The 27,980-nt window shown below is 37.7% G+C and overlaps 1 protein-coding gene across 4 annotated transcripts; it reads right to left on the reverse strand.

Moving 5' to 3' along the window:
• Nucleotides 1–313: 313 nt before the first annotated feature.
• On the reverse strand, nt 314–26,666 carry PHF6 (PHD finger protein 6). 4 transcript variants are annotated; one of them, XM_068956481.1, is made up of 11 exons: nt 26,318–26,666; nt 20,990–21,169; nt 20,708–20,809; nt 18,073–18,206; nt 17,750–17,793; nt 8,036–8,199; nt 7,714–7,857; nt 6,358–6,462; nt 5,437–5,570; nt 4,650–4,779; nt 314–4,357 (listed from the first exon to the last, which is right to left on the reverse strand). In XM_068956481.1, exons 2-10 carry the CDS (start codon nt 21,125–21,127, stop codon nt 4,650–4,652), a joined length of 1,095 nt encoding a protein of 364 aa, XP_068812582.1. In that variant the 5' UTR covers nt 21,128–21,169; nt 26,318–26,666; the 3' UTR covers nt 314–4,357. The 4 variants fall into 4 exon arrangements, with proteins under 4 accessions (XP_068812582.1, XP_068812581.1, XP_009683187.1 ...); XM_068956480.1 differs by having other exon boundaries at nt 8,036–8,202; nt 26,318–26,590; XM_009684892.2 differs by lacking the exon at nt 26,318–26,666 and adding an exon at nt 25,280–26,055.
• Between the last annotated feature and the right edge of the window lie 1,314 nt (nt 26,667–27,980).

The following is a 27,980-nucleotide window of genomic DNA, read 5'->3' on the forward strand; positions in this document are numbered from 1 at the left end:
CTATCTGCTCTTCTGCAATGTAACTACATTACACTCAGCATTCCCCTTGGTATCTTAGTCTAAATTAACTCATATGTTAGAGGGCTTTGACAAGTCCTTGAACGTGAATTTGGCTACTTCTTACTATTAACCAGTGATAAATGCAAAGCAGCTTACCCCTTACACAGAGTGAAGAAGAATACACAAATACGCAGTTTGCACTGAGTAACTGGCATACTGTAAATATGCATGCTCACTTCTCTCCTGGTAAAATTTTCATGGGCCTGTTAACTCAATAGGATATACTTTCAGAAAAAGAACAGATATGCAAATATGAAATTCATAACTCATTTATTGAATATATATATATATATGCAAGGATACCAATAAAAAGAAACTAATACTGCAAACTACAACTTTGGAAGTAAAGCCAATATAACAGGAACAAAATATACATAACATTGTAGATAGGAATGCATTTACCCTCTTTCATACATTCCTTGTCTTTACACCTAATGTAAATGTATGCTAGAGCAAAAGCTGCAGATGTTAGCCTAACCTGAGTGCTTTTTGACAAGCTACAGTTCTCCAGGATCCTTTAAGGGTTGAGATGTCACTGCTGACTAATGAATGTGCATATATATGCATATATAGAAACTGCTTCAACATTTAAACATAAATTAAGAGCTGTGTTCGGTTTTTTAACCTCCACTGCTAATGTAGTTCTGTTTCTGGTGACTTGGAAGAAGAGTTACTATTTGCTATAATGTACTTTCAGTTCTCTTTTAAGATTAGTTTCATTTAATGGGGATTAATTTTATTGTCAATCTGATTCTGCATATTAATCTTTTTTGGAATGCACTGATTATCACCTGCCAGATAAGTTTGATATTTCAAAGCGCTATCACTCCATCTTCTGCTCTAGTTTAGCATAAAGTTATTCTCCATGCAGGCAGCAATAAGAAGCAAGCTCTACTCCTTTATATCACATTTCTTGTCTACTAAAAGCAGAAATTAATTCAGGGCCAGATTCAGTAAAATCATACCTTCCTATATCAGCACAGCTCTTTGCACCTGAAGATCAGACTTTGCGGAGTGTAGGTGATGGACTTATTGCTGCCCTCCAGGAGTTAACCTCCTGATGTAACTCCTACTAGAGCCTTATCACAGAAGCTCCTGTGGATCAACACCTGCCGAATGAGTAGACCTTTTGGACACCTTATCTATTGAACTGCACCTTTTATGCTTCTGTGAAACGGAGTGATAGCATAGCTTACTGCTACGTTGTTTAATCCTGCCTTTGGACTCTGGCACAACACCAGCTGGACCCTCATGTAACTTGAGCTATACCCTTCTGATGGCTGTCCTTCCTTGGTACAGTCCTTTCTTGGTATAGCACAATCGCAGATCTGTTAATACAGAGACACAGTGAGTTGGGGAGAGATCTCCATTATCAGAGGGTTCCAGGAGTCTTTAAACAAGACACACTACACTACTCTGGTGGACCAAAAAAACCCAAAAACCTCAAAGGCTTAAAAAAAAAAAAATATCAAGTGAAATCAGTTTCACATGACAAGTTCTCTTAAAAATCAAGATAGTTTTCTGATTGTGAGATGAAAGCAGAAGGTGCCTATTAAAAAAAATCCCAGGAACAAATAGACTGTATTAATTTAACTAGCTAATTTAAACATACCTATTTCACCTATTGAGCACTTTCATTACTTCTAACATTTCTGGGAAGGCAGTAGATGCTCCAGAATAATCTTCAATATATGCTTGCAAAGATTACACTGCTTAAGAAACAAACAAACCAACCAAAAAACCAAAAAAAAAAAAAAAATCAGACAGACTGTCTGAAATTCCAAGCTAAAATATGCATAAAAAGACAGCAATGGCAGTATTTTGTCTTTAAAAAATTATGTAAATGTTGTATACCTATCATACATTGTCATGCTTTTTAAAACTACAATTAAGGACATAAGAGATGTACAGTAAATACACTGCTGAGGTACATTTCTTCTAAATATTAACACCACAACAGAATTACTCCCCAGCAGGTGATGCTACTTGGGAACATATAAATACAATTTTTACATTGTAAGGCACTTTTACCCAGCATACATGACAAGCTGAAGTCAGTTATGACCAATTTGAAGCTCATAACAAAAAGACTTTTGCTTTTGACTTTCAGTTCCCATTAATTAGTGACAATTTAGTCAGGCCATACCAGCACAAAGAGGTAACAGGTAACCAGCCACTTAGTCTTCTGCTACCCAAAAGTAAAGTGCTGTTCTGGTTTTTAGTGGCATGGAATGGCGTACATTATTTCACATCAGATGAATTAGACTGAATAACATATTAAGCAACTGACAATATGATTTAGAGCTCAGTCTCAAATACAATTAGTATGCTGGCAGATCTATCCCATGTATCTGTCATCCAATCTTAGTTAAAAATACAGTAGCTGCAAAGAAAGTGCCTTTATTCCATGGGAGAGCCATGTCTGAGGCACAAAACCTAGAAGCAATTTCAACACTGAAGGATGTTATTTTGCATTCTAAAACTGTTCTGAGTGGCTGAAAATGTTCATATTCTAGAAGAAATAAACACCTTGATAGACAATTTCAATAATCGATCTGTCATTGCAATTCAAGTCACGCTTTTAATTTTGAAAGTTACAAATACAAAATAAAAATGATCAATGGCATCATGTTTAGAGCAGTAACTGAATATTTTCTGTACACAGCAATATTTCTTTCCAAAACTGCATTATTCCCCAGGAAAGCAAACAGATTGAATTCTAACAATTAAAATGTTAGAAACTCTATAATATACAGTAATTGAGTCCCTCAAGACATTAAGGGAATGCATAAGAAGACAACGACACACGTTAAATCTTTTAAAAATACAAGTAAAAAACGCTACAGAAACTCATGTTACAAGTGAACTGTTTTTGCAATACCAATCACAGAAGAACTGTAGCAGATTATAGTCAAATCACTGCATTTTGCTTGTTTCCTTCCTTCAAATCTAGAAGTTTTGTTGGGAGTTCAGAGTTAAACAAGTCAAAACCCTAAACAGTGTGATGCGATAGCAACAGATAAACTTGTGGATCAGGTTCAGTTTTTTGGTTTTATGTAAGGTAAGTCTGAGAACGTGCTTTAACAGACCAATTGAGAAGCTAGTAGCCATTAGAAACGCCAAGGTGTTCTGAAAGCAGTCAGAGGACTGATCTGTTAGGTTTGGTATAACCTAGATTTGATTATTCCCTAGTGGAACATCAAACTCTAGCAAGTAGAATTCCATGACATGATTGCTGACTTGACAGAAAGAAAAAAAAAAAAAGTCACGAAAACAATAAGGATGATAAGCAAAGTTTCTCATATAGTGGTCATAAGATTAAAAAATAAATACCAATCTAGGAAAAAAGGCTGTTTCCTCATTCTTCTTACAGAATATGGGACCTCTCTGCATATTCTGGACAAAACATGAAGTGTTCCACACAACACAGAACACTTGAGGTATGGACGTCAGATATGGTGGCTAAATTCCATAGCGAGTTAACGTTGTAACTCTGAAGTAAGAGAGATTGGGTTGCAGAGTCCAAAGGTTTGTATAATAAGTTTGTAATCACACTTAGTGAAGTGTTCTTGGTAAATCAGGGACGCAGAAAGAGGTGGGTTGTCAGGGAAAGAATGAACTACAGCCCTTTGGCATGAGTTCTACAGCTCACAGCTCAGAACCAACAGCTGCTCAAGTAAATCTCCCGCAAACAATGCTGGGCGGAATGAGCAATCACAACAGGAACAACCTGAAATGTTCAAGCGTGCTTCGGTGCACACTGAGTCCTTTTCTACTGTGTGCTTTGCAAGCAAAAACAGAGAGCGGCTTTCCCATGTATAGCCTCCATAGCTTGTATATGAAGAAAACGTAAAATTCACAAAGTACCGGCTTGTTGCCACCATGAACTTGTCCATGATGTTAATTAAACTAGCTAAGACCTTCCCTCGTTGCATGAATCCACTAAACAACTTACACATTCCAAATCTTAAGGTTTTTATTAGGTCCAGAAATATAGATCTTACTTCATTTCAATGTCTGCCTTAACTTTTGACACTGTACATATTACATATCATTTATATAGTGTTTCATTTTTTCCAGACACTGCAGACTACAAACTACATAATATTGACATGTAAAACTCTGCCACTTACTGAAGGCTCACACACATGAACGTTTCAGGCAGTTCAATGAAACTTCTAACAGAGTTGGGTAGTAAAAAGTTACTAACCCTTTTCTGATTTTAGAAAACAATTTAAAAGAATTAGTAGTTATGATGTCTTAGCCATTCCCAGTTCTATAACTCTGTCCCTTGAACCTGTTTAAAAAATGATGAAAACAATAGTAAATTTAAAATCATACAGAAAAGCATTTAGCAGCTCTGACATTACATCTATATTTAGCAATAGAAATGAGGGCCTCCATTTTTAAACTGTTACAAAGTCAGCTGGATTTTAAAAACAACAAATCCTCCCCATTTTTCTACAGTATGCCAATAAAAAGTACTTAATTGCATACGCTAGATTTAAATACTTTACTGCAATAAACTACATTAAATGCATATTGCGTTTCAGTCTCAGTAACAGATCTGTCAGGAGTAACTTCCATACCTAGTTTCCATTGAGCTGCTGCTGAGGAATGTCATTATGGTCAGTGCCTGATTTTCCACGGCTTTTGCTTTCTCTTTCTTCATCCTCTTCATCTCTTTCATCATTTCCACTATGGTTTTTACAATAGAGTCTAAATCAACAAAAGAAAAAGTGAGGATTTTTACTGAAAATATCTTCAAAACAAACTTTCTTCTCAATTAATTTTGTGGTGTTCTAAAGGTCAATTTGTAACTCTTAACTCATTCACGGTTTTTAGTCAAACATCAGTTAAAATGAGAAAGAAAACAAGGTTCAAGTAAAGACTAGCCAGAAGAACATCAAAGCTGCTAATTCCAGTTTTCAAGAACTGCTGGGACACCGCTCAGAGAATGCCCTCTTGCGGGCACACCACCACTGGCAACTTCAGCTGCAGCCAGGCCACTAACAGAGGGCAGCAGCTGAACAAGCAGGTAGTGGAGAGTTCTGGAGTCCAAAGGAACCAAAAACAAGCTACAAAATGCAACTCTATGGAGGAACCATAATGTAGATTATGGGGGGGTCTGAGCAACGCAAATTATAGATTAACCAAGGGGGGGGAAAATATAATTCAATATTACTACCTGACTACTACAGAAATTTGAAGTTAGCAGAGTATGAATTATTCTGCAGGGTCAACAGTTATCTTAAAATATCATTTTAACTGGAATAATATATATTTCTTTATAATACACTTGACTAGTGGGAAGAAGTTCTTCAAGTTGGGAAGAAAAATTGTCAGGGCGGAGTCAAGAATTACAAAGGTCCTTACTTATAAATTCCTCGTGACATATTCTCAATGTATTTAGCTTTGTCTTCTACTCCACAGTGGTAATGGTATGTTTTGATGCAGGCTTTAATTTCACACCCAATAGTAGCACCAGGCTGGCTGCAAAGTGTGCATTTCTGTTATAGGAAAGAGGAGAATTGCATGGTTCAGCCTTTCAATCTCTTGTCTCTTAATATTCAGTTCGATATTAATCATGTTTATGGTTACCTTTTTGGAACACAACTTATTAAAGGCATTGTAAAACAGACACCATATAATACTAATCTATTAAAGAACAAAGACTAGGATTTACATGTCCATCACATCAAAAATAGCTACATGATTGCACATATCATCACATTTCAAAGCAATATTTTATTGCTTCTACAGTTAGTATTTTCACATACTAAGAATCCTAGATTTTTTTTTTTCCAGGGAACTGTATCATTAAGCGTTTATTTTTAGTTCCTTAAATTTCCCATCACTTAAAAAAAACCTTGAATTTTAATGAAATATAGCGTGCCCATCTCTGGGGGCCTCATATACTTTTTCATATTAAAACGTCAAAGCACTTTGAAACAAGTTATTTGCAGAAAAGTATTCTCTAAGTCTGTTTCTGGTTTTACGCAGTATGATTTTCGTAACACAGGATACAAAGCTGTTATTCTCTTATATGAGGGCTAGTAACCATTTACAATATGTAGTGTCATAAAAAAAAAACACCCTAAATATCACATGCCCAACCATCACTAATTTTTAAGATGATTCCTGTCTGGCTACCTCTTTCAAAATTAACAATATATTCACATTTTGTGTTAAGAAACAGATGAAAAGGATTGGTTCACAAAAGAAAAGCAGGCAGGCAGAACTGTAAGTATCTCAGCAGAATTAATAACATGTTCATCACACACTGCAGATACATACCATTCTTTTTCCTCTCTTGATTTCTTGAAGTACAGTTTTAATATCAAAATCACCAAACTCTGCTCTTGATGTTGTTGTTAGCTGGACAGTGCCAGAAGAGAATAACTGTAAAGCAAGGAAGTCCAAAATAGTTTCAGAAGGTCACCAACATGTGATTACAAAAAGCTTTACGTGCAGAAGTCACAGAAGGGGATGTTCAGTACTCAGTTATCTCAGACAGTTATCTCAGACTTTTACCAGTAAACTAGGAAAAAAAATCCACGCCAACAGAGTAGATTAGTGTGATGAATATTCCTTCGGATACTCACCTGACTAGCTTAATTACACCCGTTGCCTTGGAGAGATGCGTTTTAAAAGACAAAGCAGTAGACAAAAATGACTACAATGATAAATATACCAAGTAATAAATGAGTAATGTCATGAATTATGCCACTGAACTTCTTGAGTCTATCGCATTTCCTTCCCTGTGCCAGATATATAATTCAAGTTTCATGGAACAGCCCCTACCAACATTCCTAAAGAGCCCACAGACATGACAATGGAGCACGTAAGTATTATCACTGTCATCAGCATCCTTGTATACTAAGCTTAATCTGTATTAGAACTGACGCTCAGGCACACAAAACGGCTAAGGACACTCCAAGGCTCCCCGGCTGCTAGCACACAAGCTCTCTGTGTAGTGAGGCTCGCTATAGGAAGACGCTTATATTAACATTCCACAGATGGCCAGGACCGCTTGCTTATTTTGAGGTACAAGAGAAACTACCGAGTTTGTTCCTGAAAGCTCTGTCTCATTCACAGAACTAACGATGACAGCACTATCTACTCACAGTCATTGAAATCTGCAAATTTTGTCAAGCTAACAGTTCTCTAAATGTGACCATCTAAAGGCAAAGTGTTTCCAGAACTTCCATTTCCTACACTCTACTTGACTGCCACAGGCCTGAACTCACTGGTCAGAAAACTGATGAAGCTCATCGATTCCTCCTGGATTCTGTCCGAATGCCTATGGAGTAAAGATATTAGTATTTCATTTTTGGAGTGGATTGTTTTAGTTTGTGTTTTCCTTTTAAAATATTGTGTATGCATTTAGGTGCTAAGGGAGCATTTTTAATAAGCTAAAGAGTCTCTCTGAACTAATTCCATCTCTTAGCACGTAGTCAACTTTCATCCATATTGCCTGCAATGAAAATAAATGAATTGCTCACTTCACAACACTTCAGCACTAAAAGAGATCATCAGCACACAGACTATATTAATGCATAATTACATGTGAGGGTACTGTATTAAAATCTAAAGAAGCAATTCAGAGAAAATTCACATAATAGAATGATTAACAACAATACTGTTACTCACCATGCACTTATAGTGTGCTGCAGCCTTTTTGGCATTAAATATATGAAGCTTTCCTCTAGCTTCATTTTCTTCTTCACCTGCATGACAGAATCCACATTTAGGTTTTGTATCACTGGGGCTGCTTCTGTGGGGAGACCTGTCTCTCTGAAAGAAAAACATTTTACTAAAATATACTGCTGGGTTACAAATAAGGCTGTAATTTTAAAAGCCTGTGGCCACCAGCTGGAGGCTCAGACAAATATAAAAGTCAATAACAATCTTAATCACAGAAAAGATATATGCAATTCTTTCTTCTAAGAAGTTTAGCATATTTACTGCTTACATAGGAACTGCTTTCTATTTCGTCTGTGCCATGTGAAGACGTGGATCTAGTGTCTTCTGATTGCCCTTTTAAATTTGTTTTTCTTGGCTTTCCCTTACGACCCCTCCTTTTTCCTTTGGGAGGTGAAGGCTCCAACTCATGTTCATTGATACTTTCTTCTAAATCTGCTTTAAAGTTAGAAAACATCATCACATAACATTCTCAAAAACGTTGCACAAAACAAAAGCAAGAAAACGGACAAGAAAAAACCCTCTATTTTCTGTATTTTGCTCAGAAATAAAAATAGTATTTTTTTCCATTTATTACAAACATGCAACTGCAGATCCTGCAAACATTATTTACCGCTTTTATTTACATATTGCACAGTTTTGCATCTTAATAATATAAACTATACACAATAGGTTTAACATCTCTTACAACAACTTCTTGCAGTGCCAAAATGCGCCCTCAGATATATATTCACCTCCACTGGAAATGTCTCTTATTTAAACTACACTGAAACAACAAAAAAAGTCTTCTACAATGAAACGAGCTTCTACTTATTTATTTTTAAGATGCATTCCTGCAATGTAAATTGCACTTGATGTTATGCCAGTGTTTCTAAACAATTCCTCTCTCCTTGCTTTATTAACCGATGTCTTTTGACGTACGAAAAAGATGCACTCATCTTGGCTATAACATTGACATCAAGTTTTAAAACTTAAATGTATTTTGCCTTTATTAAACAAATCTACAATTTCATTATAGTGACAATATATTTTTACATCTACAGCTAAAGACAGCAGTCAGTTTACCAAAAAAGCATCCTTTTTTGACATTGACAATATCACAGATAAAAGGCCTAAAAGTATTCATAGCCCATTATGAATATAGGTATGTATATTTTTTTAAATGCAGATATACCAAATAGGTCTGACAAATTCCTTTGAAAATGCCAGCCCAATTGCCGAATTGCTACATAGTGCTGTAGTCCAGTATTCTAGTCTGTCCTTTTGATTACTCAAAACTACACAGTTAATACCGATCAGCTCTGCAAACTTCTCAAGGTTGCTTCCACTACGATCCAATGAATTTACATTCAATACTGAATAACCAGCTCTGCTGCATTCAGTTGCTAACAACCAGTTGCTAACAACTTTCCTTATCATCAACTGCTCACAGGAATAGTCTTTTTCTTCTTTTAGCATGTTAAAAAAAACACCCCAAAACTGTAAAGATATGCCAGTGGACCTGGTTAAGGGAACACACACATACACTGCCAGAGAAATTACTTCTCAAAATCCAAACCACAAACACCAACAAGAGCCCCAAAATGGATGGATATACTAATCCAAAGATCTGGACCACCTACTTCACACATTAATGGGCCATTTAACAGTTGTATTATTATTATCATTATTATTACTAAAGCCTTATTGGGGCACTTATCACCATGATATCTTGGTCTCAATACCCAGAGAGGACATCTTGTTTTGAGACTAAAGCTGCCTCACTGAAAATTATTCTCTTTTGATTATCTATAGTATTACATAAAAATCAAATCACATTTATTCTAACCTCAGGATCAACAGTGAATCAACTGCACAAAAGTAAAAATCACAGCCTTGAAAACATTCCACTGCCATCAACTTTTAGTAGAAGATAACTGAACCACTGGCTGGAAGCCTTGGCATACAAGTGTATCCTATTAAGCTTAGTCTACCATATCTGTCGGTAAACCCTGAAATAACTACAGCTTCTTGCATATTTATTATTGAAGGAGAGCAAACTAATCAAAATGCATCACAACAGGTTGTACTGAAATACAATTCCCAAAAAGCATTACCAGTTGTATGGTTAGAAAGAGGCAAACATTTGAGAAACTAAAATTCATACAAATCTGCAAATTATTTTGGGTTTATACTACCAAATTAATCAGCCACAGACACATTTTCTCAAGTCTCTACCAAAATACAGAAGTCCATCTAGCACAACATTACTAGGCTCCCATAGATATACACCATTGTTTCCTAATCAGATGACAGCAGCACCATCATTTATCTTACTCTAAAGAAAGAAAACGCACAATGACAATTTCTCATAATTTATCTAACCTAATTTTTTTTTTTATTTAGCATAACTTGCTAAATTCCCCAAGGTGACATACTTTAGGTATCATACCTCTCAGATCATATATAGCAAATTTTAACATAGCTTGAAAAGGTCTTTCAAATAAAATAATTCTATTTCATCTTGTCCCACATCATATACATGAGCTTTTCACTAATGTATTAAAAACCTTTCAATCTCTGTCTCGACTTTTACATTTACAGAAATCATAGCTGGCTCGTGCAGTTTTTTTTTTTTTTAAATGACTATTAAATTGGTGACCCTTTAAATAACATCAGGATGTGAGAAGTTGAAAACGTTCCTTCCAAAACCATTCCATGGATTTGCCTGCTATATTTAATGAAGCATACTGTGGTCCATTCACCTACATACCTTATTTTTTTTCCTTACAGTTCCTCATCAATTCTGCCAATTCTGTTTTCACTTTAGTCCACCCTTATTTTCTAAGCAACATTAAAGCATATCCTGAACTTTCTGCAGCCACCCTTTAAGGTGAAAATAAATCATAATTGCAAAAAACCAACATGTCATGAACGCCAATTTTGCATAAGTGTCACAGCCTCCTTACAGAGTAAGTTCTTAAGTGCTATTTTTTCCCCTATAACTGTTAAGAGTATTTAAGATCTGAAAAGTAAATAGACTACATTTGTTAAAGACAGTTCCAGCGTAAGATAAAAAAGCATCAAGATTACAGAGTTTTCCTCAAAGGAAGACCCCTTCTCTGTCCTCAAAACTAGTACTTCCAAAAGAAGTTCAGAGTTACTGAAATCTAGATGCTACATCACCCTTTCATTAAAGCAAATGAAATTCCTTGCAAATTTAGGTCTTCATACTGCAAGTGACATGGACCTGCAGATGAACACCACTGAGATGTGAGGATCTGCACTACCACACCTGTCTGCAAGATCGACACCTCAAAACATTAAAGTTTCTCTCTTTTTTAACAGTACTGTGAACTAGTGTAACAGTACAGGAAGAAAGAGATTGCAATCAGGTTTAAAACACACCTGCCTTGGGTGGTCTTTACTATTTAATATACAACTTGGTTTGTGCCCTATCCCTCCCCTCAAGCCCACTGCCAAGCTTACCCTGTGTCCCTGGCATCTGATGGTTGAGTGTTTCCAACTTCTCATGTCAGCTTGAACTAAGGAAAACACAAAAAGTTGTTCAACTCCTCCCTGACCAGATGAAGTTTTATCATGGATACCACCCATACTCTGAATCCCCTGAGATTTCCTAAATATTCTTCACTTGCCCCCCTTCCCATATCCCATTTACTGCATTGGCTTTTAAAATCATCACAATATTCTCAATATACCTTGATCTAAACTCTTCAAAGGAGGTATCTTACGAGCTTTCTTCAAAAGTGCCTGAACGCTGCATCTCAAAAAGCAAGCTTAATATGCAATACACTCTTGGAAGGTGTGGGGGGCAAATCAAGAGGAGACATTGTACATTTTCAAAAGCACCTAGGAACATGATACAGTAAATCAGATGAGCAGAAAGATGAACAACAAGCCCCACGTTTGCATTTGAGAAATCTATGAGCAGTACAAAGTACCACACAAAAAGATGATGAGCAACATTTTGAATTATATAAACTGTTAACAGGGAGAGGGAAACCCCAGCTTCAGAGAGAAATCTAAAAATTCTCCTTCGATCGTCACTAGAAGGAAAAAGGATCTCAAGATCTTTTACTGCTTAAAATAAGGATTGGCACAGAAGAGGTTGAGGTATCACCAATCTATTCTTTATTGCATCAGCTTCAAACACACATGGAATCAGCCTTTTCCAAAACCTAAGTTAAAGCAAAGTAGCGCAAAGAATTAAGTGATTTAAAGGTAGTGAAACAACAAATAAAAAGAGGATGTGTAAAACAAAGGCTTATACTGCATTATATATATATCTACCTCCTGCATTACCTTAAACAGAGGAGTAAGTGAGCCAGAAGCAAAGGGGCTTAAGTCTGTATGAGGAAGATAATAACCAAAACTGACTGTTAAAATACACTTGCAAGTAGGACTAAACACAAAAAGAAGCCAAAACGTAGAAGTGGCTTAGACCTGTTACTACGTAAATCTAAAAGAACACATAGGTTTTAAAAGTTTTTACAGTGCCATTTGGGATAAAAGAGAATCTCTGAAAATTAGAAAGAACAAAATCAACTTTACTAGAATTTTAGAAGAGAAATGGAATTTAACAGAGAAAGAAAAAAAGTTCTTCATCATGTTAAAGATGTCCTTAAAATATGACTGAAAAATAATGAACCACCTATGGCAACATAATTAGTTTAAATTGAAAAGAAATGCCATAAAACCTAAAAACCTTACTGCTCTGGTAGTCCATAATGAAAACGTGAATGCATTGATAAGCAGTAACAAGAATCAAAGATTTGCATAAAAATAGTTGCAAACAAATACAGAATCGGGTAAACAGATCATGAAATAGTAGTAGCTTACATCAGAAAGCTATGTGAAATTAAAGATCAAAATTCTGAATGCAGTATTTAGATTTTGAAAAATACTAAGTTACAAGAAATATATCTAAAACAGAGAACGTAAGAGTGGAGTGTAAAAATCACCGACTAGGTCCAGTTACGAATACATTTTCAAAAGTCCCAGACATCTCAAGAAACTGATGTGAAACCTTGTACGAAAGCTATTTTTGACTGAATAGTATCTATAGTAAGAAGTACTTGAGATTATTTCTTCAGTTAAGTACACTTAACACAGAAAATGAATAAAACAGTCCTTCATAATCGTACAATCTAAGCGCTATTTAAAGCAAATGATTCCCCTCAGTCTTTGCCAACAATTAATACATTTAGTTTATCTGCATAATCGGAGAGCTTATGATTAGCGGTCTGATAAGTCTTTTGACTTAGCTGACCATGTTACTATTTGGGTAACGTCTTGCCTAGGCAGGAAGCAGAATTATAATTTAAAACACCACAGGGCAGCTCCTCAGATAGTATAAACCACTGACCACGTTAGTTTTAGATTTCTTTTCCTTTAGCTGCACGTTTTTCCTTAGGAAAACACCATTGTGATTTTTCCTCAAAATACCCGTTTAGTCTATAATGGACTGGATACAAGGTTACTAACTTATCGACTGGGGCAACTGTTTTTGTCATAACCCTGTGTCTGATGCCGTATTCAGAGCAGCGTTCTCTAGAAGATAGGCAACAAGAAGGCTCTGAGTTAGTGGGACCTAGAAAGTTTGCAGCCATCCACCAGCAGAAGTCAAATGACAGAACTGCAACGTCCCAGAAACTTTGACACCTGACTGCATTAGTGCGTACAACATCAGGCAAACCTATGATGAGAACGGTGTTACAGAAAATACACCTATGAAGAAACACTGGTTAAAGCATCCTAAGATGAATCAGGATGTTGCCTAATCATAATGCCAATGTATTTTGGATGTTTTTCCTGCCAATCTCTGGCTTAAACAGAGCTTTGAAAAAGTAATTGGTTTGATACAGATTGCAGCATCTCTAAATAGGTCTTCCAGAGAAATGTTATCCTGACTCAACTTACTGAGCAATATGAGAAGCATAAGTTTCATGTTTGCTCTGAAGAATAAGATAAAAAGGATGCTGAGACAGGGAACATTCTTATTTCCATTATGGAAAGACAGTTCCCTGGGGCTTTAAGTACAACTACAACAGGAATTATGGATGTTCTGACCCCACAGTTTCCCGAGCATCTGTTTTAAACATTAACAACAGATATAGTCATACATAATATTACTATGTAACAGATGTAACAGAACAATAAGATGCCATATTCTTATCTTAGCTTATATTAGACTATTCCTGATCACTTCAATTAGTTGTAAACACAGAAAGGACAGGGCAGTCCCGCCTGCAAGGAATTGAAGGATACCAAAAATTAAATTTTTGCAACAATTATATCCAATCCATTGGAGTAAATTCTAATAAATAGTTCCGAAACCTTAGTTCAACAATACTCTACCCTTCAAAAAGAATACATGCAATTGTACCAAACAGAACAGTAGTTCAACTAGTAGAAAGCAGTGGTAGTCTCAAGGCCACTAGCACCAATTCCTGTAACCTGTCAGGTATTAAAAAACGTAGAGGGCTTGCTTAGATTATGAATTAAACTATTACATCAATTTCAGGTCAGATTATTTTCAGTTAGCTTTGTAAGCAGCAAAGCAAAAATCTAGACAACAAACTTTCAACAACTCAGTCTGCTCCTCTGAAAAGGTGTATTCAAACCTACAGCCTAGCACAGTGTTAGAGCACTTCACTTTCACCGTTCTTCTTCTAGTTAGTGGGAACACAAGACATTGAAATTAGTCTGAAATATATATATACACAAAGCAAAAAACAGGAGAAATACAATTCCCTCAATTCCCTTTGATATTCTATGGCACCTGAAAGCTAGGCCATACAGATAAACTAGAAAAAGCTGACTACCTGCTGAAACAGAGAATGAATCTAAGAGCTGACTACTACGCCATAAAGTTTCATATTTTCATATACCAAGAAAACAGGCGTAATTCAGCAACTCCTGTCAATTAAATGGACATGAACTCCTATCACTGATTAGTTTTGTCTTGGTGAGTAGGGAGATACTCAGCCTGATGCACTTTCTCCACTTGAACTTCACGAGAGCAACAACATTTAAGAGGTCCTTTTTATTAGGTTTTAATGGGGTAACTCATTCCAACATAGGTCCTTCAACCAATTCTCTGTGCAGCTTCAGGAAATTTGCCTCACCATTTATTAAACGGTTAATAGAGTTTTGTTTCGTTAACTAGAACTTCTAACAAAAGGTACACTAGCCAGATCTCAGATGTGAAGAAGGATGTAAAAAAGTACCTGTTTTCTAGGGAAGGGAAGGGGAAAAACAAAAACCAGACACCCCAAACCAGTACTGTCAACAGAAAACAAACTGTTCTAGACTGCACCAAACCACCCACACTTCCAAATTCTTCCACCATCCACTAACAGAAGTGAGATAATAAAAATATTTGGACTGCAACAATTAAATTCAGATACAGAGAACAAAAGATAAAAATACTAAAAATAGTTCCAAACTGACCAAAAAAACCCCCAGCATCCCAGAGCAGGGGCAGTAAGTTTCCTTCAAAAAGGGCTGACAATTCTAGTACCTCTGATCTACACTGAGTGACAAAATCACCGGTTAGCTTTAACTATTTTAGCACAAAAAACACTGCTGAGAGCAAGAATCCATGAAAACCCAAAAACAAAAAAGAGAAAAAAAAAAGCTGCTGTGTTAGCATCTAGTAGCCCCGGCTAGTCTGTTCACTCTTTTCTGCAAGTCTTTTCTGGTTTCATACACTAACATCCTTTCACACTTATATTCCTCTTTGATACTCACATTTTCCACAAGAAATAAGCCAATAAAACGCATACAGAATACCTTTCTGACCAATCTTACTATCGCACATCTTCCTGTTACCATTTCATTAACTAAATTAAACCTAGTTTAGCATTTAAATATTAGGGAACAAGCCCTCCAAAGTCCCTTCTTAAGCTCTGAAAACCATCCTGTATCTTCTCCTTTATAGACATAATTTCTATCTTCCAAAGGTAATTAATTTTCAATGTAGCCAAACGTCATTGCTATACAATATTATTAAGTCATTTCCACAGGAGAGAAAAAAATACGTACTTTTACATTTTTTGTTAATAGAACGGAAGTCTAACATAAAAGAGCCCCAGCATCTGGCATTACCAAATCCGTAACTGTAAGTTATGGATTTATTCTATGGATATAGTATAGTAAGTTCCCTAAACTGTATGGACTAAAAAGAAGAACACATTATTTGGGAAAGAGCATTGTGTTAAAATCTCAGGCAAAAATTAACCAAAAACAGAAAACTGAAAATTAAAGTATAACTGCACAGATTTATAAAAATGTAAAAGGTCATAGAACTAAATATTTTAAATAACATTAAGCGTAAAATTAAATATTAAATAAGATACTATTTGGTTCTTTGGCCTCTGTTTTTTGGCTGATATTATTTCTTCCTTCTCTTCTTCCCCTTAGTCTGAGAGTCTCTTTGAATGACTCTGGTTTATTGTTTAAAAACAATTGTCATCAGTGACTTTTAGGAAAGAAGCCACTGTGCTTTTGTAATGATTTTTCCCCATGTCCTTTCAGACAGATGTCACATAAATTTTAAAAGGCCTCTGTTATTAGAGAATGATGTTGTAGAATTGGTAGTAATGTTGCTGAAAACTCTTAAAGAAAAGTAAAGCTCAGCCCCTGCAAGGAAGTCTATGCAGAAACAGAAGTCTATCGGCATTGAGCTCCATACAGAATTAGAGGCATTTTTCCAGTAGACATCAAACACCGCAAGCCATTTGTGAAAATGATATTATGTCTAAATAAGAGTTAAAGAGCTTACACCTCTTTCTCTGGGCTCAGGTATCCTTCCATATTCTGTTTCTGCTTACAAGGAAAACAAAACCAAAAACGAAGAAACAAAGTCCCAAACTACAAGATAATGTGGCCCTATTTTACTCTTTGAAGAATTAATATAACATCTGTACTGCTTTGCTTGTTTAAACCTAGTGATAGCAAAATCAGAACAGAGACTGTTTTACACAAAGCATGCCATGGTATTTAAGTATAACTAAATAGATTAAAAACAAAAAACAAAACAACCACCATTTTCACTTGGTATTTTCTACTTCCTTTATCTCTTTTTGAACATTGAAGTAAAAGCCAAACCTTACTCCCAATAAATCTACTATCAGTAGCATAAATAATGTATTACCCTAAGCATATATTTGACAGAAAGATATAGAAATAATTATGAAATTTAATCTTCACTAAAAGAAACAGTAATGCACTCCTCACCGCTTCAATTTGTGATGACATTTCAGTTGAAAGCAAGGCAAAGTTAAACAACTGTTCATTTATCCAAACTCAGATATAGCAGGAAAAAGGACAAAAAGCCCCTGCACAAACACACAATTGCACAACTAGTTTGGAATTTTAGCAGACCACATAATTAATCTGCTTTTCTGGCATATCACTTCTCACACATTTCACTACTCTCCTCTACAAGGATGTGCAGCTTAGGTTAATGTATGCATACAGCTCTTTTTGTTTTATCAGAATTACTCAAAAATATATGCGTGATCTGATCATAAACCCTTTTATTTAATACTGGATCCCTCTTAATTGGAGAACTGAACTGTATATAGTAGTTCAAAAAAAAAAAGGTAAATGTGTAGGAATGGTTAGAAAATACAAAAAAAAAAAGCTGTTACCTGACAAAATTAATGCATTTTAGATGTGACTATTTAACTGCAAATGTAAGTGAGCTCCTTCCCAGAAGCGAATGCGTTACTTCTACCCAGCCTTTGTTTTGACAAAACATCAAGTCTTTAGAACATCTTAAAATTTAGGTTTAGGGTTTTTCTCCACCTCGATCAACAATTTTTAGAGAAAATACAGAAATCAGATGGGCTTCCAACTCATTACTTCTGAAAAAAATAGTAGTTCTAATTTTTACTGAAAACATTTATATTTCCCAGAAAAATTAAATATAACCAAGTATCTTTCTACAATGGGAAAAGTTTATATTGAATAATTTTACCTTCAGAGTTATGCGTAGTTTTCTTGTGTTTTCGACATAAAATCCTATAAACAAAGTAGTTGAAAACTGTCAAGTCAGTCAGGATTCACAGGTTATTTACTCATCTTTTAAATTTAAATGCCAGTACATTTTTCTCCCACTTGTAAGACTCACTGATATGCAAATCTTGCAGTGAAAATGTGCTTTTCTAGCACATCACTATAGTGAACGACAGGAGCATCATTAGAATTGTTTGCAATGTTTTTTTTTTTCTTTAGATTCCCAAGGTGTTTTTACAAAGAATGTGAAATATAAATACAAAAAGAAATATAAATAATAGTTACATGTAAATGCCTTGTGAGGGTTTCTCTCTTATCTGAGCTTTATCATGCAAAGCACAGTAGTAGTGATATGTCTTGTGACATGTTTTCACATCACAGCCAATGGTTGCTCCAGGACAATGGCACAGGGAGCACATCTGTGAAGAAAGAGAAAGCACAGTTCTTATTACTGCTGCTTTAACATTTCTGTATTTAAAAATAACATAGATACCACTCCTGGTATCAAAACTAATGGAGTTATGGGTGGGAATACTATTGCTCATATTGAGTAACATACTGTCTTTCTCCCACTCTTCCTGCTTTCCGGTGCTTTTCTTCATAAATTTTAAAAGCAAGGAGATGTTTGCTGCAATTATGCAACAGTACAATAATCACTGTACCTTAATTATCATTCAATGATGAAAGTAAGTAATTTACTTTTGTGGAATATGACATGCTTGAGGGAAGCAACATAGCTGTTCACCTAAATATCCTACCCCCAAGGACGGTCTCTTTGAGCCAGCCATTTCAGAAAAGTTGAAATCACAAACTGTACCTCGTTAATTCTGAATTGCATTATGAAGCTACGAGAGAAGAAGGACCTCCTCCTATTAGCAATGAACCTTGCAGAGTCAGAAATACTGACAATCTGCAAATCTATCTGAGCCTCAGCAGCTAACTTTCCCTCCCACATAACTGTTTCTTTAAATCATTTCCAAAGGACTGAATTCAGTGAAATATCTGTTAAATACAATGAATTTCTTTCAATTACATTAAATTTTGCTCTTCATACTTATATCGCAGAAAAGGTTAAATGGAATCTTGTCGCTCTACTCTTCTTTCCTAAGAACGAATCCTCCTCCTACTAGACTTGCCTTCTTATTTAGGATATACCAACTATAATGCTGCTAAACTGTTCACTGCCCTTCTCGCACTGTATTAGAAAAGGAAATACTGATATCACCATATTTTTCTCTACAGATATAATATTACCCCCAAATCTCAGCATTTCCCATCAAACTCCCCACCAAAGACTAGAGCTTCGTTTTTGTTTTTCCCTCCTGCCTTGAAAGATTACAATTCCAAACCCTTAAGCATAAATGTGCAATGCAAGATATTCCCTACATCTCTCTCTGTGAAATAAGTTTTCTGTCCATCACGTTATTTGACTCCCTAGCTTAGCCAAGTTCTTCTCATTAGTCTCAAATATCTCAAATAAATGTATCACTGAAGTTCTGCAGTACGGTATATGCGAAGTTTTACAAGGTGCAGAACAGATAAGATTCAAAACAAACAAACAAAAAAATCCATGCACAGCTAACAGAAATAACAATGATCTCAAGGCACTGTATTCCCAAACGTTTAAAATTAACAAGCTGTTGTTACTGGCCTATTAAAGTTTGAAACCACCAACTTTTCTCAGCCAGAAATTTACTACCATCAGAAATGTTCTACATATCAGCCATTATCACTTCGATGTACAGAATTTCAATTTTCAGTGCATACTTGGTTAGCAGCAGCACCTACTAAAGGAGAGAAGCTATGTAAAAATCTGTCAGCAGACAAATTTAGTACAACCTATCAGTGTAACTACTTAAGCTGGTACATAACACTGAAAGCTTTCTGAGCAGTGTGTTCCTACATAGGAGAACAAACCTAAATTAAGATCTAAAATTATCCTGTAAATTCCCTCTAAACAGGAAACATCTCAGGACCACGAATCTATTGAATTGTTCAGCTTTCTGCACAAAACCTGGATCCAGTTAAAGCTAACAACTGCAGCTAGTGAGCTCCAAGAATATAACTCTCTGTGGCATCAGTGAAAGAACATAAAAAAGACTTAGAAACACAAAGAAATAAACCACCAATGACAAACTTTTTGATACTTGGGTCTCAAATGGTTTTTGAAGGTTATTTATTTTTATTTGCCAACTGTAGTTCTGTTCAGCACCATCCTCGTTGCAAGTTCCTAATCACAAAGTGAATGACGTGCAAACAGTTTTTTCTTTATGCTTCAGGTAATCAGAGCCGATCAAGATTCACGTATGGAAAAAGATTCAAACAAAATACTGTACGAAATACTGGACTATTACTACATAATTGTAGTTATATAACTATATTTAGCGCTACTCTTAGTCCAAGAGCCAGTAAACACTTAATACAGTCACTGCTGCTCAGTTCTCACAAATTTGGTGGAGCGGTAACTTCTATTGTACTCACGTACCTCATAAGAGGTCTGTATTAGCAGAGCCCTCTATTAAATCAATATAAAAGGAAGTAATAAAAGTATCTTTGGTAGTTAAAGCCAGAGTTTGACAGCAAAGCCAAATACTGGTAAAGGCACAATATTACCTTTGCTAGGTCCTAGAATGTGGGGTTCATTCTGAAATCTAGCAGAAAGTAGTAAACAGAAATGACCGGATTAGAAACATCTAGGTAATATTGGATTTTTTTTTTATATGCAGTCCATCAAAAGGAATGACAGTTCAGTTTTCAACCAATTTTACTTCAACATCCACAAGTTCTCCGTTAGCTTAGAGCAAATGCAACACTTTTTTAAAAGACGACATGATTATACACTGAATGATTTCATAGTAAACTTCTTAGAAGAAAAGAAAGTATTGTCTTCCATTTTCAGGGGCCAAAAATAGAGACTTACCAGTTTAGTGCCTCTTTTTATCTCTTTCTGAATATCTTCAATAGAGAATCCACCAAGACTCTCATTATCAGTGTGCGAAGACACCAGTGCAGATGAAAACAGCTAAAACCATAAAAACAAAACTTATTTTAAGGGTGTAAGTAATAGAGAATACTTACATATTTGAAAACCAGAAACATTTCAAATAAGAGTGGTTAATCATTTGGGCCAACGTCACAACTGACTCAATTTTTCTTCTGGAAGTTCACTACAGCCATCTCCTTTTTCCTATGGGTTACTTACCATACATTTGTGATGTGCTGCCACCTTCTGGTTTTCTGACATCAATAATTGTCCACATTCATTATCTTTATTAGATCTACAAAAACCACACTTCCTTTGTCTTGAAGAGACTTTTTTCTGTCCAACTGAGCTTGTCATGATTTTAAGTGACCTCAGAACGCCACTTCAATCCTCTCAATGCTACAGAAACAAAAGGTGCAATCAACATGTTAACATCAACAAAAGGCAATTTAATTTACAGTTTTATAAATACAATATAGGTTACTTGAAAATGATCTCTCCCTCGTTATCTTTCTGTTTACACTACTACAATACACCCAAATAACCATGCACCCAGCAGAGGCAGTATCTTCACTAATCTTAATGAAATTGTATCAGCAAGCAGTATTAGCCTTTTAGGCAAAAAGTTTAAACGCTAATATAAAACTTAGAGAGGGGAACAGGAAGAATTACATGGAAAATATAGTAAGTACAGCAATCATTAGGACTCTGGGGGAAAATCTTACAGCACTGCTCTCATCCCATTGCTATAATAAATAATTATAGCAAAGCAACGTGTAGAAATTGCATGCAATACGTCGGCATGCAGTAAAATCCAAGCTACTGAACTTCTTCAAAACCAAAACCAAAGAAGAACCCAAGAGTCCAGCTTAGCATCCAGAATAAATTTTGCATTCAAAAGTTCATAAAGTAATACTGCAGATGAGTAACTACCCTTATGAGATGAAAAGATAAAACGTTACCATTTTAGGTATGACATAGATATGCCATGGCTAGTCAAACACCGTTATGAACAAAATTTTAGAAGGATCTATGACTAACATGAAAAGGTTTCCATTGCAGCAAGACCTATAGCTGATTTAACAATATCATACCAGTAGTAAGTATCTGAGAGCTGCTATTCTCATCTAAGAGAATTAATATTAAACTCAAAACGAATCACATACTTTTTAACAGGTTATCAGTAACACATTTCAAAATGTAACACCGAGGTCCCTAACCCAGTAATAAGACAGACACACTGGAAGTTCAAAGATTAAAATACCTAGCAAGCGTACATACTTCTTGGAGCAATATTGAGTAGTTTGTGTGTATTTGTTCCTACAGCTCTCAAAAAACGCTACACAAGCATAACCTAGTCTATATAACAAATACGGCCTTCTTCAAACAGATCTGTTTACAGCTTTTTACTTTAGAGATTTGAGCCTTACTGTCACTCAGAACTGACCTCAGCTGCAATAAAAATAGCCTCCTCTACCTTTGTGTACAGTAGACTCTCATCTAAATTAGAAAAGCCTCCGTAAAGTTTGATATTTCTTTTGAAAAGCAGAGGTGCACTACATCTGGGCTGCATTACAACGGCTATCCGCGTGAAAATGCATGACCATTTTTTGAAGTTTGCCAAGTCAAACCTGCCTGCCTCTAAGCACAGTCAGATTCTCAAAGTACTAATATCACTATTTTTATAACAGAAAGCAGAGTAACGTTAAGCTTCTGCTGACACATGCTTTCATTAGCAACCATCCTTTTAAATTCTCACTACTGTTTTCATAGATTTTCACAGACTGAATTTTTAAGTGTTTGTCTTGCCATATTAACTACAAAATTCATACATCAAAAGGTGTCTGTCCTATATCTATTGCCTTTGCTTTATCAACAGCTTCATTCACTTTCTTTTGTCAACTCAAAGCAATTTACTAGCTGATGACGCATACTCATAAGAAGAATGCATAGATTTCAGATCTTGCTGATTTGCACAAAAAATGTGCCAATCTGGATAAACTAGTCACACCCTTTTGCAGTGGCAATAGAGAGTCCTTAAGTATTAAACACAAAAGAATTACTCTACTGTATTCTTCTAAAGAAGAAACAAAATAAGACAACTCTGTAATCCCTTTTTGAGTAAAAGGAAGGAATGATTTTAGAAGGAAGGAAACAGAATTTCCAATGTTCATTTTTAAAAACTTAAAAAAAAAATTGGAAATAAGAAAAAGATCTATAAAAGAACAGTAGGAAAGAACATCAAAAAAAGATTTCTTGTTTTCAGATATTCAATAGCATAAATCACAACAACATAAATCACACAGTGATGGGTTAGAAATACATTAACACATGATTTAAAATTCAGTAAGATCTGTGATATAAATAGTGTGATACATACACATATACACACACTCCCTCACTCATTTAGGTCCACCTGTATTAACAGTGCATTCCTTCCATAAACTATTTCTGTTTTACAGTCAGATTATATTATCACTAACTATTTTGACAGCAATTATAATAGTTCTTAAAGGGAAGATTAGGGATTTCCTTGAACATATATGTACAGCTTCTACTAACTTAACAGGAACCTTTTCCCATAATAAGAATTACTGGATGTGGCTGTTCCAGACTTTTGTGGCTACTATAAAGATAGCTATCCTTCAATTTAACTAGCAAATTCGTATTTTATAAAATGTAAATAATTTATAAAACACATAAACATTTAAGAAGTTCCTCACTGCATCTTTAAATTATAAAAATAGTAACTTTGCAAGAAACAAGATTGTAAAGGATCTTATCATAGTTGACTGCAGTCAACTGCCTTCAGCCTCATGCCTTACAGTGCACTTGAATAGACACATGAGAAAGTACATCGTTATAGCAATACCTGAACCTGACATAACCTCACTTCTTGAAGTACTTTTGCACAATTAGATTTTAAGGCTCATATTAAAGTTAAAAATAATGCTAGTATTTACTTGATGATGGATGGATGTTGATTTTATAATGAAAAAATGAAATTAGCAAAAATTGTTTTGAAAGAATTATTCAGTTATAAATAATTTAGCATTTGAAAAATATTCAAAATATAAACAGATCAAAACCCACTAAAGTAGGCCAGAAAGGAAACACACATTCTTCTCAGTACGTTATTTACTCTGAAAGCATTTTAAAAGGATATCTAAAAGTTTTCTTTCCAATACTGTTCTTTGCATTTATCTTTTCTGTATTACGAGGTATTAACACTATTTGTACATTTCTAAAGATTGCAACAAAAATTAAGTATCAGAAAACATTTCAGAAGCATTTTATTCATAGACCTATCTCTAAACTGTTTGTTTTCTCATAAATGTCAGAAAGCACTGTTCTGACATAACTGGGATCACCTTTCTTTGTGCTGAAATGCATGTTTTACCCTGTCCCTTTAAAAATACCTGTTTTCCGAGAAAGATGAACGAAGGTACGCAGCTGTATCACAGACCCAGAACTGTGACTGCAAACGCTCAAAATCTTGTTTTCATTTCTAGAGTAAAATAATCTAAGAGCAACTAATCCAGTTTGCTAAGTATCAAGCTACATTTCACAGGAACGAGGAAAATAGTGCAACTTAAAAACAAGTTAATATTTCTGTTTTCCGTGTTTAAAAAGATAATCAATAAGTGAGATTTTTAAAACAGTATTTAAATACACTCTTGGCAGAAATTTTGCATATCAGCTTCGTGAGAAAAAAGTTTTGTAGACTGGTTCACTGAAACGGAGGTACTATGGAATCACTCACTAGAAAGCTTAGGCATTATCTCTACCAAAATTAAACGTGTGCTACAAAACAGGTATCTTAATACATCTAAATACATCTTCCATGTGCATGGTCTAGAAACGAGAGGTTACCTCTATCCTAAAATAAGAGAAGAAGATACTCAATTAGTGATTTTTCACTCAAAATGTTTGGTTCATTTGCATTTATATTTCTTAACGTCCACTAAAGGTATTCAATATGGTGCTTTTCCTAATAACGCCTTTATTTTACCTTAAAAGAAGTATGTTTTACTGTACTTACATTTATTTTACTGTATATTGGTTTTACTGAGTACTAGGCAACAAATTTTAGAAGTACAAAGGAAAAGCGCAAGTGCAAGAATCTCAGGCAAAGAAGGACGCTTCTTAGCATAAGAGACGTTGTTCAGCACCAAGGAAGGGAAAGTAACCTGGATTCTAATTTCTGTTTATCACTTGAATATGTTTCAAGAGCTACAGTTTGTTTATAGAAGTCAAGCCCAAGTTTGTACTTCCAACAAAGGACAGTGTTCTAAATGCTATACTTTCTGACTTAAGGTTTCTTTTGATGTGTGGCCTATATGACTACAGAATTATATTTAAAAAATTTAGGATTTAAATTTTCATGTCAAGAAAATCTCAGACATCCAAATAAAACCCCCAAGAGAAATATACAAACTTACAAAAAAACAAAAAGACAAGCACAAAGTGGTTTGGACACTGACAGGAAAACCTACAGAAAATACTTACAGAGATATTTTTCAAGATGACTAGAGATTGCAGATTCCCAGTTCAAGAAACTTACAAGTGCTTTATACTCCCTAGGGTCTATCACCTATTTTTGTGGACGTTATTTTGGGGTAGAGGGGTGAGGCTAGGGAAAAGGAACCGAGATCATGGAGATGTCTGTAGCTGAGAAGCCAAAGTGACAAGTCCCACGGAAATCTTAGCCAAGAGTCACTTTCAGTATCCTAAAGTCACTATAAAAGCGGGATGGGGGGGGTTTCCATACAACTTCCCTGGAAAAAGGGAACCAAAGGGGGTGGGGGTTGAAACAACCCTGGAAAGTCTAAACAATAGAGTAGGTAACTGAAAATTACACAAAAACAGCCTGAGGTTAGGAAGATCTCGCAGACGGCACAGACCGATCTTCAAGAAAGTTTACCTACTCCCACGGGGAGCGAGAGATGATCCGATAAAGGCATCTGCGATGCTCACCTCCCCGGGGTGGGGGGGGGATCAATGAGGCACGGCGCCGCTTTGGGGAGAGGCTGCCGCGATTTCCCTCGCAGGAAGCCGGGTAGGGGCCCGCCGCAGCACCGGCGGGGCCTAACCCCCTCCGCCCACGGAAGGCCTACCCACGGGGGCTCGGTGGCACCGGAGCCTCCCCGGGGGGGGGGGCGGTCCCCCCTCTTCCTCGTTATGTTTTGGGGGAAACAGGACTCGCAGACAAGGGGGGGCGGATCCTTCAGAGAAGGAGGGAGCGGGCCGAGGCGGGCGGAGCGAGCTGCTGCCCGCCGCCCGCGGGGAGGCGGGTAACGGCACCGGGGGGGGCGGGGACCCCCTGAAGAGGCAGCGCGGGGCGCCGGGACCCTCCCGGGGGCGGGCGGCTCGGCTCGGCTCGGCCCGGCCCGGCGCGGGGAGCAGCGGCGGCCGCCGGCAGCGGGAGGTCAGGGCGCGCGGCCCGGCCGGAGGGCGGCGGGGGGCGAGCGGGCCGGGGAGCCGTGCCTACCCCGGGCGCGCGGCAAAGAGGCGGCTGGGCACTCGGTCGGTCACTCAGTCACTCACCCGTGCAGGCAGACGGGCAGGCGGGCGGGCGGGGAGAGGAGCAGCTCGGGGACACCCCCACCCCCCGTCACTGCCGGTCGCTCACGGCCGTTCGCCCGCCGGGACCTTCCCTTTCATTCGGGGCAGGGGACGCTGCGCCGCCGCCGCCGCCGCCGCCGCCGCCGCCGAGCGCAAGCACGCACGCACGCACGAGCGGACGCACGCACGCACGGGCCGACGCACGCACGCACGCACTCACGGCGCGCTCGGGCCGCGACGTCGCGACGCTGCGGGGCGGCGCCCGATTGGCGCGCGAGGCGGCGCGGCGGGAGCACGCCGGGCCCTGCGACCTTCTGCGCACGCGCGCCCCCTCCCTTTTTTTTCCGCGAGGCCGTGAGGCGAGGGGAGCGGGGAAACGGAAGAAGGCGGAGCGGGGCGATTCTGCGCGTGCGCAGCACTCTCCCGCAGCCGTTGGACGGCGGGGGGCGGGGGGCGCTGAGGCTGCGCAGAGCCCCAGGCGCGCGGCGAGGCGCCGGCGCAGTCTCATGGAGCGGCGGCGGCGCGCTGAGGAGGGCTGGCGCATGCGCGCGGCTCTCCGGCGCTCAGAGACCGCCATGGGGCGGTGGGCTCGACGGCAGCCGGCGCTGCCTCAGAGGCGGCCGCGGGCCGCTTGCCGGCTCGGCCCGGCTCCTGGGGAGGGAGCGGGAGGAGTTACGGTTCCCCTGGCCGCCCAGCTGCGAGCCCACACTGGCCAGCTGCGGCTTCTTGGTCAGAGCCCCTACGGGAGGACTTTGGGCCACCAAAGAATGGCCTGGCTGGGCTAAGCGTTGTGCTGAGGCAGCAGAGCAAGGCCTCAGCCAGAAGGCTTAGGGATGAGGTGGGAAAGCGCATTAACCAGTAATTGGCCAATAATTGCGTTTGGGAAAGGAGGGAGGGTTGTTGGCTAGGCTAGAGCACTTTCCTAAGAAAGAGTAGGACTGAAATGAGAGAACTGAGCAGGACAACGGGAGGTAAGTGAGGCGAGCGTGGAAAGAAGCTGAGGTACAGACAAGCCTCAGCGACCTGAACAAATCCCCGTGGGATGCTCCATATTAAAAACAGTCTCAACTGAAACAGAAAATTGTCACTGCACTGGCTGCTTCCACAATAACTCTAATCATATGCCTTTTCCCTACCTCTTACCAATACTATATAGCAGGGAGAGCTAAGCATCATTTTGATCCTAGCTTCCCAGTTAGGTTCATGCCTACACATATCCTGCTCTCAGAGGATCCTTAGGAAAGGTGGGGTGAAGGAAGAGTTGTGTGGCGACATCCATCCCTTTGCTGTCAGCCCAGAGAACTCTCAGGACTCTTCTCTCTTGATAGCTGCAGCAGTAAAATCATTCAAAACACTTACAGAAAATGGGCTGTCACTTTGAACTGATACAAGTTAAAAAAAAAAAAAAAGTCAACAGTAAGAGTTATCTGAGCTGTAGGCATACACTACTACTTAGGAGATACACGCTATATACATGTGCGTATGTTACACACAGCATGATTCTGACAGTGAAGATGCATGAATCATGTCAGCAATAACTTCTGCATTGAGAAAAACTATTGCAGACAATGTCAGCAAAAGTGCTTTATGTGATATGTTTTCTCTGCAGAGTAGTGGTGATTTTTAAAATACTGACATTGTGCTC

The sequence above is a fragment of the Struthio camelus genome, chromosome 11 (assembly GCF_040807025.1).
Source record: "Struthio camelus isolate bStrCam1 chromosome 11, bStrCam1.hap1, whole genome shotgun sequence".
In the NCBI taxonomy this organism is placed as follows: domain Eukaryota; kingdom Metazoa; phylum Chordata; class Aves; order Struthioniformes; family Struthionidae; genus Struthio; species Struthio camelus.